Here is a 21000-nt window from a genome sequence, read left to right as displayed (position 1 = left end):
TCTCTGGATATGATGCTCCTTTACATTTGCTTGCGTTACGTACTGCAATGATCCACCTCATACTGTAGGTCTGCTCTGATGTCACTATAGCGCACCTGCCGTTGGGGGGAGAAACTCCCCAAACATCAGACTAGATTAGTTCTGAAGGTTATTTTCTGCACACATGTGCTTTTCAGTCTGCAAACACACGCTAAGCTAATTACCTCTTTCTCAATGGGATACAGGGATCATGCCTGAACTTAAATGACCACTTGACCACTTTTCAATAGGTCCTCACTAATAATAAAATAATAAAATGGCACAAATTTTTCCTACTCAGTCTGTATCTCATAGAAGGGCTGTGGGCAGTTCAGAAACCCGTCCACCAGTGACATCATCGTCAGGCAGAGACAAGACAAGATGTTTTTACAAAAATGTTTAGATTTGTATTCCATTATCACATTGCAATAGAAAGCCTGCAGTTTCTATTAGCTTGGATTCTCCATCGATGATGTCACTGGTGGACGGGTTTCTGAACTGCCCACAGCCCTCCTATGAGACACAGACTGAGTAGAAAAACATTGTGCCATTTTATCATGATTATTAGTGAGGACCTATTTTATGAAGATAGGTTGAAAAGTGGTGAAGTGGTCCTTTAAACAACTTTGAGCTGTGTGAATACAGTGCTGGTGAAAGGGGAATAGATGGCAGGACAGTGCTTTCAAATTATGTGGAAAATACTACAGAGTCAACACTACAGAGTGTCTGTAGTGTGTCCCGATTTCAAACTTCCAACGCAAACTGGTTTTACTGACTGTTTCTTGCCATCTGTTGACACTGATACACAAGTAGGAAAGTATAGTAACTGAAGACCTGACCACAGACAGCAGGAATTTAAATTATTCTCCAATAACATTATATCCAAATAACTTGCTTGCCAAATCGTCCCCCAACAACCATCTCTGAATTATCCCTGTGTAGACCAATGAAAATATTCTCATGGTCCATTATCAGATCATCAACTCTGACCTGATTTGAGCCAAGATGGCAGCTCCCCGGAACAGTGGACCCCTGGAAGGGAAGGCAGGGGCCCTCATATTTCAGCTTCTTAGGCTGTCTGCACCTCAGTAATGAGTCGTTGTGCATTGTTGACCCGGTGTCAGGCACTGGTCCTTGGCATACCACTCTATCTATCTACTCAGGTCGCAAACACTTAGTGCGATGAAGAATACACGAATAAAGAGTTTGACGATTGTTGAAATATACATGAAATATACATATCTTTTCTACATGGAAAAACTCGAAGGTTATAAACATGTTATGTCCTATATCATAGAAACTAGTATTAGCTTAAAGATGGAGTGCCACAATTCTTCCAGTTTTTCATGTGTCTATGAGGTGACAGTACTTCATTAGACACCTTGGAGTCATGTTTATGTGCAATGATGTATTCCCTTGTATTTAGGGTTTCTTACTGGAGGCTGAACCCTTGACAGTCAAACGTGCCAATGAAAAAAAACAGTAATATAGTGACTTCACATTATCAGCCCCTCCCCTAACCCCTCCCCCTTTATCATAAACTACAGCTGTGGGTGGGGCTTAAGTTCAGGTGGATCACCACCCATCACCACCCACCAGGCAAACCAGGCATACTTAATGAACTGGTGGGGGTGCCCACATAAAAGCGACATTTAAACAAATACTGTACACTTTTTTGAAAAAAAATCTTCCTCCTTATATAACAATAAGACCTGATGATCATGTTTTAGGGTGGAAAAAATCATGGCACTCCATCTTTAAGTTAAAAGTATCTTGCTGCCTTTCTGTCATAACGATGCCTAATTTCGTAGTTTTTAAAATTCATGCATTGTTTAGGTCTTGCATAGAATGCAAAAAAAGATTGTTTGCATTGCAAGTTGATTTCCAAGTAGTGACAACTCAGATTTGATGCATTTTCAGCAGTGAATCATAACAATCAGCTCATGTTCCACTAGGCCGATGCTCGTTGGGAACGCATGTCGTCCAGTTACGCGATACCCACTGTCCCTTCTAACACTGGCAGTACCCATTGCCATAGTACTCTGACTGACTCAGTACATCACCCCTTCGTTGTCCTAGGGCAGGCAATATTCTTGGGATCATTCTTGGGATACGCGAGGGACACACACAGAGATAGACTAGGCCAGTGGCTATTGGGACTGCATGATGCCCGTTGGGAAAAAACTCCTACTCGGCAAATCACTCTGTCGGTCTTTGGCAATACGCACACCAAGTTTGCAGTCAATCGGGTGGACGGTTCTCGAGTTATGTGGGGGAAACGCACACGCACACACAGAGATTCTGTGATCATGTGCATCCAAACAGAAGATCTGCAAAATAATTTAAATGGAATCCGCAGACTCCTCCTCATGCTGTTTATTAGCTGCCACTGCTCAGCATTTCGATCTCTCAGGTGGACCTTGATGAAGATCCTTGCAGGCATTGAAACATTGATCTGCAATCTTGCAATAAACAGTGGGAGCTGTCATGTCACTTGTGCAGACTATTTTATTTTTTTATTTTTCATATACAGTATGTAGCACTTCAAATCGTCTGGGATGCTCCACTAACGCTACCATTTGTTCTTCATATCTAGGTGAGGATGAGGATGCTTATGCGGGTTGTGTTGGGACTCTTCGTCCTCAAAGTGGTGGTAGCCAGGCCCCGAACCGCCCGACAAGTGGAATTAGACACATATGATGGCGCCAACTATGATGTGGATCTAGAAAACTTAAATTTGGAAAACCAGGATATCTACGATTATGAAGATGGGTTGACAATTGATGAACCTCAGGTAAGAAACATTTGGCCCACCAACATGCACTCGCACGCACACACCGGTGCACACATGCACGCACGCACACACACACACTCACACGCACACACACATGCACAGTCACAAGTCACACAGTATACCTTAATTATTTAACACTGGTATGGATTGCTCAGATTTTGGTGATTGGTGTTTGTGAATCGACTGACCATATACTGTAGAAAAATCACACCTGTGTGAACCGAGTGGTGCAACTCCCCTCTCTCTCTCTCTCTCTCTCTCTCTCTCTCTCTCTCTCTCTCTCTCTCTCACAGCACTACCCCTCTCTCTGTTTCTGGCACCCCCTACTGGTATTAATAAATGCACACGCGCAGCATTACCCCGTGTTCCAATTTCACGCATGCGCACACGACTCGTGCTCATGACTACACACAGGTACACAGGTACACGGACATTGCACTACACACACAGGTACACGGACATTGCTGGTTGTAGTAGTGGTTGCACCACTCAAAAATGGAATGCTTAAGATAGGCTGCAGATATATTGCAAGATGCAATGAAATGCAATGATTCCATAATCAACAGTCTGTCCCAGGCCTGGTAAAGAAAATATTTAACTCATGAAGATTCGGTCACAGTTGAACATCTATCATTTTAATTGCATTTAAACTTGTGAAGTACTGCTGTACTTACACAGTATGTGAGTTAGGCTTTTATAAAGATTTCTATTTTACATTTTGCCAAATGAGGCATAGGTCACACTAGTAAACATGCTCACAAGCATGGACAGCCGGCATAGTGCACCACTGAACTTAACTGTGATTAATGTTCTCTTAGAAAGTAACTTTCGTATGGATTTTTCGTATGGATTTTTGCTTGTAATGAATGCAATGGTTGATTCCCGTTTCTAGATCCATGTAATTTTGGTTTCTACGTCAAGTTCAAAAATCTAGGATAGCACACAAAGCTCACATTAGCACATGTATGCATTGTTCAAGCTATATGCTTATCACAGGTAGCCCAGTGTAAGATGTAGGATGAAGGAAAACAATCATCCCAAAAAGAAATATTTTTAACTTCATCACCCCACAGGTGATGAAGACCTGTGGGTCGAAATATTGTAATAGAAAACACAAATGTGATATTGGAGTATTTGAGCAAGTGTGCAAAAGCAATAAGCCACAAGAGGTCTCTGGTTACCGGATATTTTATAATGCCTGTAGTGAGACCCGACGCACAGCGGAGGGTCTCCGACCCTGTCAGCCATTATAAAATACACGATCAGCTGGGAATGATGTAAAGTGATTGAAGGTGTAGATTATCGTGAGAAACCAGCCAATCAGAAAAAAAGTATCGGGACTAACCGTTTTAGAAAGGACACTTTTACTTTACAACTTTGTCCCTGTTGTACATCATGCTGCTGGATCGTTTTCGTTAACACTTTATGAGATGCCATTAACTTTGTTAAGTTGAATCATTCATTATGTCAACGGAGATGCTTTCCATTCTAAAAATGAAAGCCACAGGATAGACATGATGTAGGCCTTCAGATGTGTGCAGACTGCTGAAATGCTTGTTGCTGAAATGTTTTCGATTGGTATGATTGTTGAAATGAGTTCAGCCAGTTGGGAGACGTCCTGCTGATGAGTTGAAGATAGGCAGACTGCTGCCCAGCCTAAGCCACCATTAAACACTAAATATTTCACTTTTATGCCCCAGAGTGAGGCCCACCTGGTAATTTATATGCCCTACAATCTTCCACAGTCTGAAAACCATTTGCACCTGGAGCAGTTTTACTCACAGTCATTCAATACATGGCGACAGCTATACATCTATTATTTTACGGGTGGACAGTGGGTGTTTTATGGTGTTTTTTATTTTTCGTATGTGAACACTGTTATTTGTATGCAGCTGTGACTCTGTCTCCAAGACAAATTTCTCCCAAGGGAGACAAATAAAAATAACCTTGAACCTTGACAGGTTTGGTCAATATTTTGCCAAGGGAATTTTGATCCGATTACTTGAGTAGGATCTGTGATGCTGAACATGAGTAATTCACATGTTGTTGGACTGCTATATTGGCCTTCATGGGCCTCAATGGTTTGATTTGACTTCAAACTGCAATATTCTTACAGTGATATCTTTGCAGCACTAATGGGAAGGGTGAAACATTACATTCAGTATAGTTACAGTATATAATATGGCTGTATGAATGAAAGTACAACCTACAAGACAATGGTGGTGGAAGAAGTGCTATTACTTGAGTAATGAAAATGCAGGCATAAAATGGTAAATGTTGCATTTATATAGCGCTTTACATAGATTGTGAATTACATTCACCCATTCACACACACATTCATACACCGATGGCGGCAGAAACCATGCAAGGCACCTACCAGGACATCAGGAGCAATTAGGGGTTCAGTGTCTTGCTCAAGGACACTTTGACACTAACTCTGGGGGAGCCCGGGTTCGAACTGGCAACCTTGCAGTTACCCTGAGCCACCCAGGCATATTCTGTTACAAATAGTATAGTATAGTATTCAAAATTGTACTTAATGACTAAAAGTACTAATCGGCATCAACTTGCATTCTCAATTACATAAAATGGTCCATTTCACGATGATATTATTGGATTGTATTCTCCGTGGCCCAGAATAGGGACTCAAGCGTATGGTTCAAGTTGTTTTAATGTATTCATCAATTTAATGTTGCAGCTGCTAGTAAAGTGGGGCTGATTCTATTTAGGCCTACTTTATGTGCTGATAGGTAGCTTTCCCCCCAAATAATACAAAATCAGTTGTCTGTTTTGTATCTGTGATGCCTTAGTGGGAGAAACGATTAAGAACACAGACCTGTCTTCCATTGACATAGTACCGGATTTACCCGTTGTCAGAGTACTTAGTGCAGTAGCACACATAGTACTTGGAGGCCAGCCTACGTATGTCGGTACAATGACGTCATATTGGTGAAATCAGGAATCTCCATACATGGGCATAAAAGTGGGACACAGCATGACAGCAAGACAGAGACAGAGATCTCCATATGGGCATTCTATGGGACACCGAGAGATTTTGGATCCAACCGAATTCCCACTCAGTACAACACACTGGTCACTCAGTACAACACACTGGTCACTCAGTACAACACACTGGTCACTCAGTACAACACACTGGTCACTCAGTACAACACACTGGTCACTCAGTACAACACACTGGTCACTCAGTACAACACACTGGTCACTCAGTACAACACACTGGTCACTCAGTACAACACACTGGTCACTCAGTACAACACACTGGTCACTCAGTACAACACACTGGTCACTCAGTACAACACACTGGTCACTCAGTACAACACACTGGTCACTCAGTACAACACACTGGTCACTCAGTACAACACACTGGTCACGGGTCCTCTGTGATACACACACACGTTTGAGGTCGATCAGTCGCATGGTCAGGGACGTGCAGAGAGTGTTAGAGAGGTAGGGGCTGAAATCCCGAAAGAGGGCACTTTTCGACAAAAATAGCGAAAATAGCAGATCTACAAGCAGATCTGCTATTTTCGGGACGCAACCCAGCAGTCTACTTATCTACTGGAGATGTGATGTATGACATGGATTTCGAAACAAATTAGTTCAACACAAAATGCTGCGTTCGAGTTTAGGAGACTTCGGGGGAAAAAAGCAAAAGCCTGAATGAGGGGGCTGTAGCCCCCTTTGATGTCTATGTGTCCCTGCGCATGGTCCTCGAATTATGTGTGTGAGACGAAATGAAAGCCTGGGTATCGAGGCTATGTGTGTGACAGTTAGTCACATGTGCACGTGTATGGCGTGCGCGCACACACGCACACGCACACGCACACACACACACACACACACACACACACACACACACACACACACACACACACACACACAGTGCAATTATAGATAGACCAGGTGCCTGGGTGAAAGCAGACTGGTGGGCGAGCGCTGGTGCTTTGGCATGGGGGGTCAGATCAACATATGGAATGAATTCTGTACTGGTCGTATATGGAGCGTGTCTTGAGTGTACAGGGTTTGATGAGGTCTGGCCATATATGGAGCGTGTCCTGAGTGTATAGGGTTTGATGAGGTCAGATCAACATATGGAATGTCAGAACAGGTCAGCTCCATATATGGAGGTGGAGGTGTGATGTCATGAGGCATCTGCTGCGGCAGATTGGCGCGTGCACGCATCCGCCTGGGTGATGGCAGACTGCCGGGCGAGTGCTGTCGCTTTGGCATGGGATCAACTTTGACCAAAAAATGCACAATGAAAAACGGGTATGGCCAGGGTTCATGGCCATGGCCAGGGTTCATGGCCATATATAGATCGTGTCTTGAGTGAAGAGGGTTTGATGATGTCAGACTGACATATGATGTACTGGCAACCATATATGGAGATCTAAGGGTCTCCATGATGTCACGTGATGTCACGAGATTTCACAAGGTCAGATCTATAATATGGAGATCTAAGTGTCTCCATGATTTCACGAGATGTCACGACGCGCGATACCATATACTGTATGGAGACATGGGTGACTAACTAACTAACTGACGGGAGATAAGGTTTTGATATAGTAAAGCTGTCAAATTATTGTAGTGTATTAAAAAGTAGCCAAGTACAGTGCATGCACATAGCTGCAAATATTTCTGTGGAAATCTTACGCACTTGAAGAAAGACAGCTGATTTCATGTTATTACTTAGTATATTGGAAAGAATAGTGTGTGCGTGTGTGTGCGTGCGTGCACGTGTATATGCGGCGCGCGCGCGCGTGTGTGTGTGTGTGTGTGTGTGTGTGTGTGTGTGTGTATACATGTACCGCCATGAGAGACAGAGCAGACTGAATGCGTGGGCTACAGTACCAGCTGTAGTGCCCTTTAAGTCAGCACACATTGGATGTGATGTGGCAGGTCTGCAGTGCACAAGTTTAGCAGACACGCTGTAGCCAAGTCTCACGTTCCCATTTATTTTCCTTTGTTGTTACGAGAAAATTAGGCCAAAATAATGTCAAGATGGCATGAGGCAAATTGCCCAGATTGAATTTTCAGCAGGCTTCCGTCGAGCCAGCCCCGTAAGTTAAACCTGATGTGAAGTTCCCTCACATCTCACTATTGCCGTCCAAGACATATCCCACAATGCAGTGCACCTCGACAAGATGGTGAACAATTCAATGTGCAAAGCACAACTGCTGTATTTTGTCATTCGAGAAAAAGTACATATTTTCTGTCTGAGCTGATCAGTTGAATGAAGCTGTACTACAGATTTTTGTAACAGATCAAAAATGCTTAAATGTCTTAATGAGAGAGGAAAGACGAAGTTTATAATACATTGCGTTGGGAGAGGCTTTCATAGCGACTTTCTGTTTAACCAGAAGAGAATTTGAGGCATTATGAAACCAATGTTATACAGTACATATCACATATCCTGAGGGAAGCATTTCAATGAAAAGAGCAGACAGAGTAATACAAAGTTCAACTTTAGCCTTTGTGGTTTCTAGCTGACAGTGGTACAGAGTGTAAAAGTGCAAATATACGATTATGACTGCAGTGTTGAAGTTAAGATTAGTGGATGCATTCAAGGTTACTCCTTAAGATCAAAGGGCAGATGTAGAGATTAGTTGTTTGAGGGAGGAGGCTTTAGCTAGAGTGATGCTCATTTTATAGCTAGTGGGGGTAAATGGTTATCACACACACACACACACACACACACACACACACACACACACACACACACACACACACACACACACACACACACACACACACACACACACACACACACACACACACACACACACACACACACACACACACACACACACACACACACACACACACACACACACACGTGGAGTGGCAAGGAGTGGATCAATGATGAGATCCATGCCTCTGAATTGCTGAGTCTCTATTTCCCCAAATCTATCTCTGTTGATCTTTCTTCTGCTCCTCAGGGCTTATGGTGTGTTTTTGTTTTCAGCAAAGTGAAGTCTTATCTGAGCCGTTATCCAAACATAATTTATCTTTGACAGCGCCCCCCACCCCCCGAGTGTCAGGAAACTCTTCCATTTCCAACTTCTGATTCAGGCACTTCTTTCTTGAGCGTGTGAGACGACATGTTTCTTCACAGGTCACGTTTCACCTGCAGGAGTGAACAACTTCTTGTTGTTTTAAACTGATGGGGGTATAATTCTAAACTGCCTTCATCTTTGTTTTCATTCATTCCCAGTGGAAACTTGCCAGAGCCACCAGAGGTATTACCTGGCTATATTCCTAGCTTGTCATCATCTCTACTTAAGCTATCATGTTAAATTGCTCTATGAAAACAAATGAAGGTTAAAAGCTACAAGATTTGGGACCTATTTGAATGAATAAAATGTTATTTTAACCAATCTGTAGTTAGGAGTATACTAAATATGTAGGAGAAGGAGGGAGACCCGCACACTGCCACTTCAAGAGCTTTTATTTATAGTATGCAATTTGACATGCATTACTCTACGGACCCTCATTTAATGGGATTTCTATCTCTGGAACCCCCAATTTATATTGTAAAAGCAATGTTAATTTAACTCTGAGAGTGTACTCTCTGAGTTACAGACCCATAATGGTCCATTTGGGGACCCCCTCTACATTCCAGGGACCCCTGGGGGTCCCCGGACCCCACTTTGGGAACCACTGGTATACTAAACTCTTCCATTGACAAATTTAGACCCTGGTGTTGGGTCAGACTGTAGTTCGAACATCATCTCTAGGCTCTGTCCTTTGGGAGTGGGGGAGAATGACCATAAAAATTACAGATTGTATAGCTTTGGCATTGGCAATTTGACCTTTCAACTGGCCTACAGTATTGTAGGTTTTGCATTACAGTGGAGGATATTAGAGTATGGAATATCAAATAAGCATAAGCATTAATCTTCATTACATTACGTTCAATGGCTGATATGATTCAAAGTTTATTTGCAATTGCTTCTTTACTGTTTGGTTTTTACTAATTTATGTTGCCTTGACATTTGCTAGTTCTACATTTTCTCTCCCTGGCAAACCAGGGAGTCAAAGAAGAAAAAAGAATGATTGAACATGTTTGCTTTAAAAATATGAAGACTTGCACACATCACATTCAAGAGCATACAGTATGTGCTATTTTTGAATAGCCAAAGTGTAAAAACTCTGTTTGTTTTTATATGTGCTTTGCTATGTTGCCATGTTGTAATACTGCAACTGTTGACAGGGCTCCCTTGAACAAGACATCTTGTGCCTCAATATGAATAAAGTAAAATATAAATAAAAAACATTATAATAGGCTATATGATATACTTACTTGTACACGGTTCTCTGGCTGGACTAGGTTTATTGTTTAGTGTGGAAATGATCTATAGCCTTTGAGATTATAGATCAAGTGAACACAACAAGTTATTTTAAGTGAAGAACTGGCTGATTAGGTTAGGTGCCAGCACTGTACAGCAGTGGTATAGTTATGATTGGTCGATTAAATCTCTTTTCGATTTGATGCCGTCCCTGTGATTTTGATATGCCGATGTTTCCCAGAGCCCCCCCCCCCCCCCCCCCCCACACCCCTTCATGTATTTTTGGTAGCCTGCATGTATGCATGTACGCCTCTCCTTCTCCCCCGGGGATAGATGTTTGCTTTGGGGACAGAGGGGGGTTAGAGGGTAGAGCTAACCCTGTGCAGCATGTTTCAAAGGCCCACCTTGTTATAATTCCAAACCCTATACCTGCCAAGCTCTGCAAGAGTGACATTCACTTTTAGGTGTCTGTTCACTGCTGCTTTTTTCAGTATGTCGAATATTATGACTAAAGAAACTAACCGTTAAGGACTGTACTGACATACACTTCATTATTAGTGTAATATGTTATTATCTCTTCAGTATTGGTAATTCTTGGCTAAATATTGTGTTTTCCAGGGAGAACAGTTAACTGGAATCTTGCAGCTACCATGTGTGTCTTGGTTCCACAAGGACCATTTCCTTTTTGGAATTTTGAGTCAGCCTTGTCAGGCGAGAATATCAGGTGTTACCTGTGCCCGTGTGTGGGGTTCCATCGCCCTCGTGTGGAGCATGATAGAACTACATTTTGGTTGATTAATCAAATAAAAGGAAACCCGCAAGCACAGCCGATTTAATGTAAAAGCAGTGAAATGGTTGGGTGGAGGGATGTAGGTATTCAAATAAATAAAGGACAAAAACTCAACTTGTAAAGTTTTAACTTGAAAAGTAGCATTTGGTACAATGACCTGATTGATTGATTGATTGAAAAATATATTCAGTTTGTAGAATGAGTACAGTTCAAAGGAAAGTACAGGTCAATACAAAATCTGCTACGAGGATAAAACCAGAAAAAGCAGTAAGACTTGTTTACATCAGGGTACATCAGGGTCCTCCATTTTCAATTCATCAAAACATTTAAAGACGTACAAATATACACTATACAAGCATAGCCCTCTTGTTAACAAAGGAGAATATTCTGCCCAAGAATCTTGTTCTTTGATATTACTCTTGTTGACATGCCTTCACCTGCCAGTTTATTGTAGAGGAGCACAGCCCAGATATGTCTCTTCTTTGCTAGATATCACTATGCCCGTATGCCGTCAACTCTGACCTTGAATTCATTTACATTTACGAGATGAGGTGGATTCTGGGAGTAAGGCCAAGCAGTAGCCTGACCAGTTTGTTTTGAGATGTCTGGAGGCCTTTGAGGTGCTGTGGTACCATGCATTGTGGAAGAAACCTTGGATGAGGGCTCCTGTTCTTCAAGGTATTTTTGTTGACCAGTGAGGAGATCCTGTACACTGTACAGGAATCTTGTTATTAGTTTGCGTTTTTGGGTACAGTAATGCGGCAAAGGCCAATGGGCTCGGGACTTGAACCCACAACACGCTGTCAGGCTGGATTACTGGCCTAGGTAGCTGGACCGCCGCTCAGCCACGGCCCAGGCCAGGAATCTTGTTCTTTGGTTGCCTTTTTTTTTATTACATTGATGGCCATTTTATCACAGGAAAGATTTGCCTACAGGATGGAACCTAGGTAGGTAATTTCACCTTTTCTTTACTGTCACCCACTTAAACTGAGAAGCCGTCGGCCTTGCTGAGATGTTCCAAAGAGAATGGATTCCGTTTTTCCCAGGTGTATGTAAAGTAGGTTTCTCACAAAAGAAATGTGGTGTTGCACATGTTTTGTTTGACTGTGTGATTATAATTATTTAAAATTGGGCACAGTCACAAATAAGTGTAAGTCAAATAGGATTTGATATTGTCTTGTCTAAATGATTCTCACAACAGAAACCTATACAGCCACTGCATGCATCAACATGGCTGACTTTAAGTGCTAATAAAAAAACATAGAAAAATGTTTCAACTGGAAAAAGATGGTATGTTCATTGCCCAGGCTCACAGCTGCCAGCCACCCCACCTCCTGTGTGCTGGGTTGTATCTTCAAAGGTATCAATCTCTAATCATAGATAATTATTGTTGACAGTGGCCACAGCTATGAGGCCAGCTGTTAACTAGATAGAACATCTGCCTTGGAGGCTCAATGTGAATGGTCAACACCTGCCTTTAGACACTCTGTTGCCCTATACATCTGACCTATACGTCTTGATCACATGATTCGATTGTACAACCTACGGTTCGAGAGTTATATGCCAAAATGTGAAATGGGTTGTTATAGTGGCACCATGTGGCTTGGGGTGCTGGTTCTTCCTGCCTAGAGGCTATGCAGTATGGAAGCATAAAGCTGCCAAAATTCAAATGAAATGGCAAATACAAAAAGTCAATTGAAATAAGAGAAATGCTTTTTCATTTTCAGCATTTCATGAGACAAAAATAAATCTAAAATGCAATAGCATTTACATTTAATCTACAGATGTGCTCATTCTATGACACAATTACAATTATAAATAAAAGATCATTTGATTTGGAATTTTCAAAAAATTCCCCGCAAATTAGTGGGCAATATTACAATGAAAATGCAATTTAGAAAATTCGAATGAAATGCTTTTTAAACTTCAGATATTGAACGCATTTAAGTGAAAATATAATGCAATAGCATTTACATTTCATCTCCAGGTGTGCTCATTTTATGACAGAATGAAAAAGCAAAAGCAATTTACATTGCATTTGCATTTTCAAATTGTGTGTGTACGACTTTAAAATGAAAATTCAATGCGATTTTGTTTTGCTTTTTCATTTGGTCATAGAATGAGCACACTTGGAGATGAAGCAAAAGCCAATCACATTGCATTTTCATTTTCGAATTGGCGTGTGTACGATTTGAAAAGCACACCTGGAGATGAAATGTGAATGCTATTGCATTATACATTCACTTAAATGTGTTAATTATCTGAAGGTTAAAAAGCATTTCTCTTATTTCATTCGAATTTTCTAAATTGCATTTTCATTGTAATATTGACCACTACGCTCATGCTTCCGCTATGCTTTGCAAGGGATCTCGGGAAAATTGTGCCTTCAATTTTGACGTAGTAGTTAGGCAGTCATATAGAATGTATCATATATAAACTAAAAAAAGTGCCCCTCGGGGCACAGGTCTCCACCAGGGCAGGTCAGGTTGTGGCCTCCTGGTGGCGCTATAATAGGCCAATGTGAAAAGGGTGACATTTCTTCTTACTTTGGATGGCAATTGGATGATTTGAGGCATTTTGTTCCAAAAATGTGTTTTGCAAAAATCCACCTACTGGTGGCGCTATAACAGGCTTATGTGGAAAGGGTGGGATATATTCCTCATCCTAGTATAGGAAAGTCTGTGAAAGATTTCATGTAATTTGTACGGTGCGTTCATGATTTGAGGCTTTTTGTTTAAAACGGGCCAATCCTGCAAACTTTGAAAGTCAATGTTAGCAAAATAGGATGGAATATGAAATATCGGACAGATCTGTCTTGAACACATGACTATAGAGTATTTGCGGGATTTTTGGACAGAATCTGGAGGAGTAATATAAAAAAATGTGTTTTACAAAAGTCGGCCTACTGGTGGCGTTATAACATGCTGTTCTGGAAGATTTGGGGCAGAGGTTCATCGTTGGCATCTAGAGAGTAGGGAGTGTGTGTGCAAAATTTGGCATCGACCGGGTTAACGGTGCCGGAGATTAGCTGTACACAGACGGATGGACACACACACGGACACACTCACGGACGGACGGACACACACGGACGGAGTGCAAAACATACTCTCTCCCCATGACTTTGGCCTGGTGGAGACAATAATATGTCAAGTATTTTGTAGGGTACATCATGTCACAGAGCTCATATTTGTGTTTACCTCATGTCAATGCAAAGAAAAACAACTTCCCCAGATTGCCATTCATACAAGGAAATTGTGTTAAAATACAAACTAAAATAACTATAGGCCTAAGACATGTGTAACTGCCCTCGGGGCACAGGTCTCCACCATGCAGGGCATCCTTCGTAGGACCACTGACTCATTGTTTCCGTCTTCCCCTCAGATAGAGATTGGAACACTGGCGCCGCCTGACTATAACTACCCCGTCTCAGTGGAGGAAGAGGAGGAAGAGGAACAAGAGGAGGAGGAGCAAGAGGAGGAGGAGCAAGAGGAGGAGGAGCAAGAGGAGGAGGAGCAAGAGGAGGAGGAACAAGAGGTTGCCATGCTGAAACCACAGTTCATCCCCCAAGGTTCTGGGGGTTCTGGGGTACTCATGGGCCCCAACACACAAAAAGGTCTGAATGAGCACAGACGTTCAAGTTACACACCCACATAGCTGACCGACCCACCCCGACAATCTGGGAGCAGGTCACACGACGGGTGAACGGCGTGAAGCCATCAGTCACGCACGCACGCACACACACACAGTCTCACACACACACACACACACACACACAGTCACACACACACACACACACACACACACACACACACACACACACACACACACACACACACACACACACACACACACACACACACGCACAAACCATTCTCTAACCTCTTATATAGAGCACCGAAGTCTGACGTCAATATTGGTAGAGGGTGCAAACTTACAGGTCCATGTACTTTTTATTTGCATTGTAATCCCCATAGGGGGATTTTAGACCGCCTCATATAAGAACTGTGTTTGAAAAAAATATATATATATATATGTCATCCCGGCCGTTTCACTCATACAGTATGGATATGAAGAATCAACTGACTGAGAGGAAACGCTATTGTTACTGCTGCTGAATTAGTTACATTTTCGCTAGAAACAGACTGTATCAAATATAAGTGATTGACTGTCGATACAGAGCCACCTCCCTGACCTTTTTGGACCACAATGTTTATATGAGACGATTTTAAGATGACCCCATGTTATTCTCCATAGAGAAATTATAGTGAACCAGGGAATAAGCGAGTATGACGTCAGGACTTCGGCGCTCTATTTCCTTGCAATTCGCCATCATTCATCTCTGTTTCCTTGTGCATGTGTTCCATTTAACTATAGGTGTTATCAGTTAAATGTGTTCCATTAAATCATTGTGTCCATTTGTTAATTAATATGTCACCTAACCATCGTTGTGAACTCACAGGGTCTAAACCTGATTCATGGTCCATGCTGGTCTCATCTGTTTATTAACACCAAATCTTGTCTTTAACAAGAGGAGGAGCTGCGTCTGACGCCCATTGACATTCTTCATATCTCCGGGGACTTTGGGGGCTCCGTTGAGTCTGGGGCCTCAGGGGTGTCCGTGGCCTCTGGCTCTGGGGGCTCAGGAGACCTCCTGGCGTCTGGTGGCTCTGGGGGCTCCGGTGACCTCCTGCTGGGCTCCGGAGGTTCCGGTGACCTTGGTTCTGGGGGTTCCGGAGCCTCTGGGGACCTTGGTTCCGGGGCTTCCGGGGACCTTCTCTTGGGGTCTGGAGGGTCTGGGGACCTGCTTGGTTCTGGGTTCTCTGGTGATCTCCTGGGCTCAGGGGCCTCTGGAGGCTCTGGGGTTTCTGGAGATGAGTCCGGGGACGGGATAACATTGATATCTGGAGGTTAGTAGTACCTAAGCTTTGACGGATGTGTGCTCCGTCATTCCTGGTACTGGACTGGTACATGTTCTAACCTAAAGCATCTCCAGTTGCCCAAAGCCTGTGCAGTATCAGGAATAGGTTCACCTTTTTTGGTTTTAGGCATTGTTAAAACACACGGTTGCACTTGCCAAATATATCTTTACTGGATGTAGAGTTCATCTTTTTAATGTTTTAATCTTTAATACTGCCATTTAACTGTATTTTGTGGTTAAATGTTGACGATCCCGTCTTTGTTGGTCATTGTAATTTAACTCAAGTGTTCTACCATTTGTCATTGTTATTTGTTTCTCCTAATAATTGTCATGCTAACCCATTGTTTCATTCCATCTTTGAGCGTGATTAGTCTGATTGGTTAATGGGTTGATTGATTGATTGGATTGATTGCTCGCCCCGCCTGCTGAAAAGCACTAACTTCCTGTCTCTTAACCCCACCCCTTGGCTCTAACAAGAGGAAGAGTTTATCCCCGACACGATCCCCCAGGAGGCATCGGGTGCTTCTGGGGAGTACTCTGGAGCCTCTGGGGCTTCAGGGGCCTCAGGGGACATCGGATCCGGAGACATAGACATTTCTGGGGCCTCCAGTGGCTCTGGGGGCTCTGGGAGCTCCTCTGGTTCTGGAGAGGAGCCCACGGTCGTACTGATCCCTGACATTGACAAAGGTCAGTATCAAACAGAGTTAACAGACAACTGTTTGAGGTCATTTCAGACATAGAAAGCAGCTCATGCACAAGTCAGTTGAAATGTACCGCAAGTGAAAGTCTGAAATCGACACTATTCAAAGTCATATTCAAAGTAAAGGAAGCCCAAGACATATAGAACATTGATCTTAGTACTGGTTGTTTTGATTAGAATATAAGTTAAAGAGAAAGTTACTGGGACCACATTTCTCATTTAGCTGTGTGATGTACTGTAACAAGCCACATATTCCTATTCATCTATGTATGTGTATTATATATCCATAGCCTCCCATTAATCAGATCGGCAGATTATACGAATATTTTAGTGCATTTGACCAACAAAAGGTTGTGAAGTTTGGTTTACAGTCCTTTGTTCTCCAAATATTTATCATGAATTGGATAATGCTTGCTTTTCCCATGGCATTCCTTTCTTCACACATATATTGTGTAAAACCACAATTCAACATGTCATATTCGTCATTTGATTAACACCGTAAACTCATCCTCATTTAACGGTTGAATGTGTTAAAAGGACCATACTAGTGTTATAAATGCCATTGTCTCTTGTCAACATCGACCACATAGTTTACGTGAACCAACATTTATATATATTTATTAATGCCATGTTTGTTTACATTCAATAAACATTACAGAGTTGAAAGGCCTGGAAACTCACTGTCATTAAAAGCCCTTTTCAAGCTAAAATTTAAAAATGCAGCACTTATTCTTCCAGCTATTGATATATGCATATATGCTTGTACACAACTATTAAGAGTAATACTACAGGAGTAATACTATAATAATAGTTTTTCCACAATGTTTCCACATGTATGGCAGTGAAGTGAAGTTTAAAAATGTCTAGAAGTCACAATTAAACCGGTATGGTCCTTTAAGCATTTGTTAACCTTGCTTAAGTATTTAACTTATCACAGAGGCAAACAGTAGGTAGGACTACTGATTGCTTCATTTGCTGCACATGCTGTTTCTTTAACACCTAATGTTGTCTCTAACAAGAGGAGGAGCTTCTTCCGACTGCACCAACAACCCCTGAGGAGGGTAAAGGGGACACAGACGGTTCATCGGGTGTTAAGCCCGACGAGCCTGAAGTTGACTCTGGGGTGTTTCCTATGCCTGACGAGCCTGAAGTTGACAGGCGAGGTTAGTACTGATCAACACAGGTGCTGCACTGATCGGCACAGGTGGTGCTGGGATCAGCGTCCGAACAAAGCATGAGTAAAGTTCATAATCTGGGGTAGGAGTGAAACAATTAATTGAGGAATTTATCGAATCGAATAATCTGTTTAGGATAGGGACGTGTCTGATTAGATTCAGAGAAACTTTGACGAGCATGTAGGCCAACAAGAATTTTTGTATTTTATTATCTTATACTTTTCACCATTTTGTGGTCTCATTTAATTGCACCGATTGATCAAATAATTAGAATGATAATAGACAGATTAACTGATTAAAACAATAAGCAATTCAGATGCGGATCCGGTCTGCGGCAAAATGTATTAATTTTGGGGATCTGTGACATTGAAAACATTTGAGAACCATTGGTCTATTCATTCTATCCCAGTGAAACTGATCCACTTCTATCTTCTATCTGGTCCAGGAATGCCCACTTGCCTGCTGTGCACGTGCCTTGGTACTTCTGTGTACTGTGATGACTTGAAGCTGGACAGTGTCCCACCTCTTCCTAAAGAGACCACTCACTTCTACGCTCGCTACAACAGAATAACCAAGATCAACAAGTCAGACTTTGCTAACATGAGTAGGTTTCTCTCTTAAATTTAAAAGGTTCTGCATGGATAAAGAAAACAAAATAACATCTTTAACTGTATTACTATTTATTCATACAGTATACCGCTAGCCATTTTGGGGGCATCATATTGAATCATTGTCTCAGAGTTTGTTTGGTTGTTGCTCCCTCAGACAACCTGAAGAGGATTGACGTGACGGCCAATGAAATCACATCCATCAGTGACAATGCGTTCTCGGGTCTGCCCGCCCTGGAGGAGCTGGTGATTCGGGAAAATCACATCTCACAGCTGCCCGCGTTGCCAGTCAGCATGTCCCTTATTGATGGCAGCCATAACAGCATTGGCGCAAGAGGGATTCACAGGGAGGCATTCAAAGTATGTACACACAAACACTATAGTTGTGTTGATAACACGGATCTCCATCAAGCCATAGCTGGTGTTTTTTATGCAGTGGTCTGCTGGAGTGGCAGCATCACTAAAGGATAACCGAATAAGTTAATAAGAAAGGATACGGTAGCTCCTTTGCAATCGCTCTTGACTGAGTCTGACTCCTTGGATTACTGTAGTGTACTGTAATGCTGACCAATACCAATTGGCAGAATTGGAGAATGAATACAATAAAAATCAATTACTTTTTTTTTAGGGGTACCAAACACAGTAATACAGTAGACACATATTACTCAAATGCAAGTCAAAGTTGCCAAGTTGTACTTGAGTTAAAGTACTGGAGTACTTGCTTTTGAATATACTTTGAATATACTAGTACATTTGCTTCTTTTTAATATCAATGCATTGCTACATTGAAATTCACTATATTTTCAGAATTCTTCAAAAATATTGAAATGTAGGGTACACGGTCAACAAAATCCCCCTTAATAAAGTAGGCCTATATATAATCATATTCAAGATCCAATAATTATTTGGACGATAAAGCATTCAGATGTGATCTGAATGCCATAAGGTTTCAGCAGGCACTGATGTATGTATGAAGAGCTGTACCTTCTCCCCGTTGTGTCCAGGATATGTCAGGCCTGCAGTACCTGTATCTAACAGACAACCACATCGATCACATCCCTGTGCCTCTACCAGACAGCCTGCGATCTCTGCACCTACAGGTAACTTATATCTCATGACCACCTAGCAGGGGAGTCATTTGGAGTCTCAGGGGAATGGCACTTGCCTCCCCTAGTCTCCACATGTAACCTCAAATTCAGTTCTTTGATGTATATTATTTTCCCCAACTTGGAACATGTTTAGCAGATGAATCCGATTTCAGATCAACACTGAGTGCATCTCAATCCGTGACACGTTATAGATTTGCATTATGTTGTCTGCAATCCATACATTAAACACTTTCAACCTGGCGAACATTTTAAAACGTTTCTGTTGAGCAAAATCACCAAAAACACATTTACTATTAATTTCACAGGCCCAAAGAATCCAGAGAATGTTTAGTTCATCCCTGATGGTGGTATTCTAGAAAATGAGGAGTGACACTTTTTTGTTGGCCATCACACCGGTTTGTCCTTTATAGCCCCTAGACTACATCTTTGGTGATTAATGAAGATTCAATGAAATGTTCTCTCTGTGTGCCCTTTCCCAGCGTAACAACATTCAAATGATGCACGAGGACACGTTCTGCAACCTGAAAGATTTCAACTACATCAGGAACGCACTGGAGGACATCCGTTTGGACGGAAACCCCATCAACCTCAGCAGGACCCCACAGGCTTACGTATGCCTGCCCCGCATACCCATCGGGGATCTCATCTAACCCCACACACACACACACACACACACACACACACACACACACACACACACACACACACACACACACACACACACACACACACACACACACACACACACACACACACAGACTCACTCATTCACACACACACACACACACACACCTTTGCACATACTGACACATAGCAGACCACACATGCACACTCGCAACACACACAGATTAACAATCACTCACCACCGCAATGTACAGTGTACGCATCAGTACAAATGTCAGTATTTATACGTACAGGTAATTTTGCAGGTTAATGTACATATCCTCAGCCAGTATCTATCTATAGACGGTCATACAGTATTTATCATTCATGCACATACAATAATCTACCTTCCTATTGTTTGGAAATGTTATCTAAGCTGAGCAAAACACATACATACAGTATGTACATACACATGCACACACAAAATGACCATTTCAATCTTTCACTCTCCTAAATTGACCAAACACACACACACACCCACGTGCGCACACACACACACAAGAACTTTGTTAATAGCCAAAATGTTCCACAACTTGATTGAGAGAGTAAAACAATAAATGATGTAATTCAGATAAATCGTTTTGTTGACGGAACCCTGAAATATCACGTGTTTTTGTTTTGTGTCTGTTCAAGACTGGTTATGACAACCAGTAATATTGTTTAAATATGTTTGTTTTGTAAAGAAATAATATTAATATTAAATCTAACATTTTTGGAAATCATTTTACTAGCATAAAATCTATTGAAGCTGGAGCTCAATGAAAGGTAAATTGAGTATATAATGCAATAAAAGAAGCATTTAAACACAATCATTTGTTGTAAAGTCTGTACTGTAATATAAAATATATATTCTGGAAAGAATCTTTTTTTTCTTTTTTTTTACATGAACTGCAATATTTGGTATATACATTTCAA

At 41.9% G+C, this 21000-nt stretch overlaps 1 protein-coding gene across 3 annotated transcripts in view; it reads left to right on the top strand.

The window, feature by feature from the left end:
• The window catches only part of LOC310853763 (uncharacterized protein), a 26969-nt gene extending 6075 nt beyond the window's left edge, over nt 1–20894 (top strand). For 2 of the 3 annotated variants that reach the window (XM_083758196.1, XM_083758197.1), the window contains exons 2-10: nt 2615–2812; nt 14294–14525; nt 15442–15819; nt 16308–16517; nt 17550–17693; nt 18151–18309; nt 18471–18673; nt 19318–19413; nt 19902–20894. In XM_083758196.1, the coding sequence (XP_083614322.1) occupies nt 2621–2812; nt 14294–14525; nt 15442–15819; nt 16308–16517; nt 17550–17693; nt 18151–18309; nt 18471–18673; nt 19318–19413; nt 19902–20072 (1785 nt within the window). In that variant the 5' untranslated portion in view covers nt 2615–2620 and the 3' untranslated portion in view covers nt 20073–20894. The remainder of the gene's footprint in view (nt 1–2614; nt 2813–14293; nt 14526–15441; nt 15820–16307; nt 16518–17549; nt 17694–18150; nt 18310–18470; nt 18674–19317; nt 19414–19901) is intronic. The other variant, XM_083758198.1, reaches the window with a different exon arrangement.
• Nucleotides 20895–21000: the final 106 nt, after the last annotated feature.

The sequence above is a fragment of the Protomyctophum parallelum genome (genome assembly GCF_964188405.1).
Source record: "Protomyctophum parallelum genome assembly, chromosome: 22".
Classification (NCBI taxonomy): domain Eukaryota; kingdom Metazoa; phylum Chordata; class Actinopteri; order Myctophiformes; family Myctophidae; genus Protomyctophum; species Protomyctophum parallelum.
This window is presented reverse-complemented; position numbering and strand designations above follow the sequence as displayed.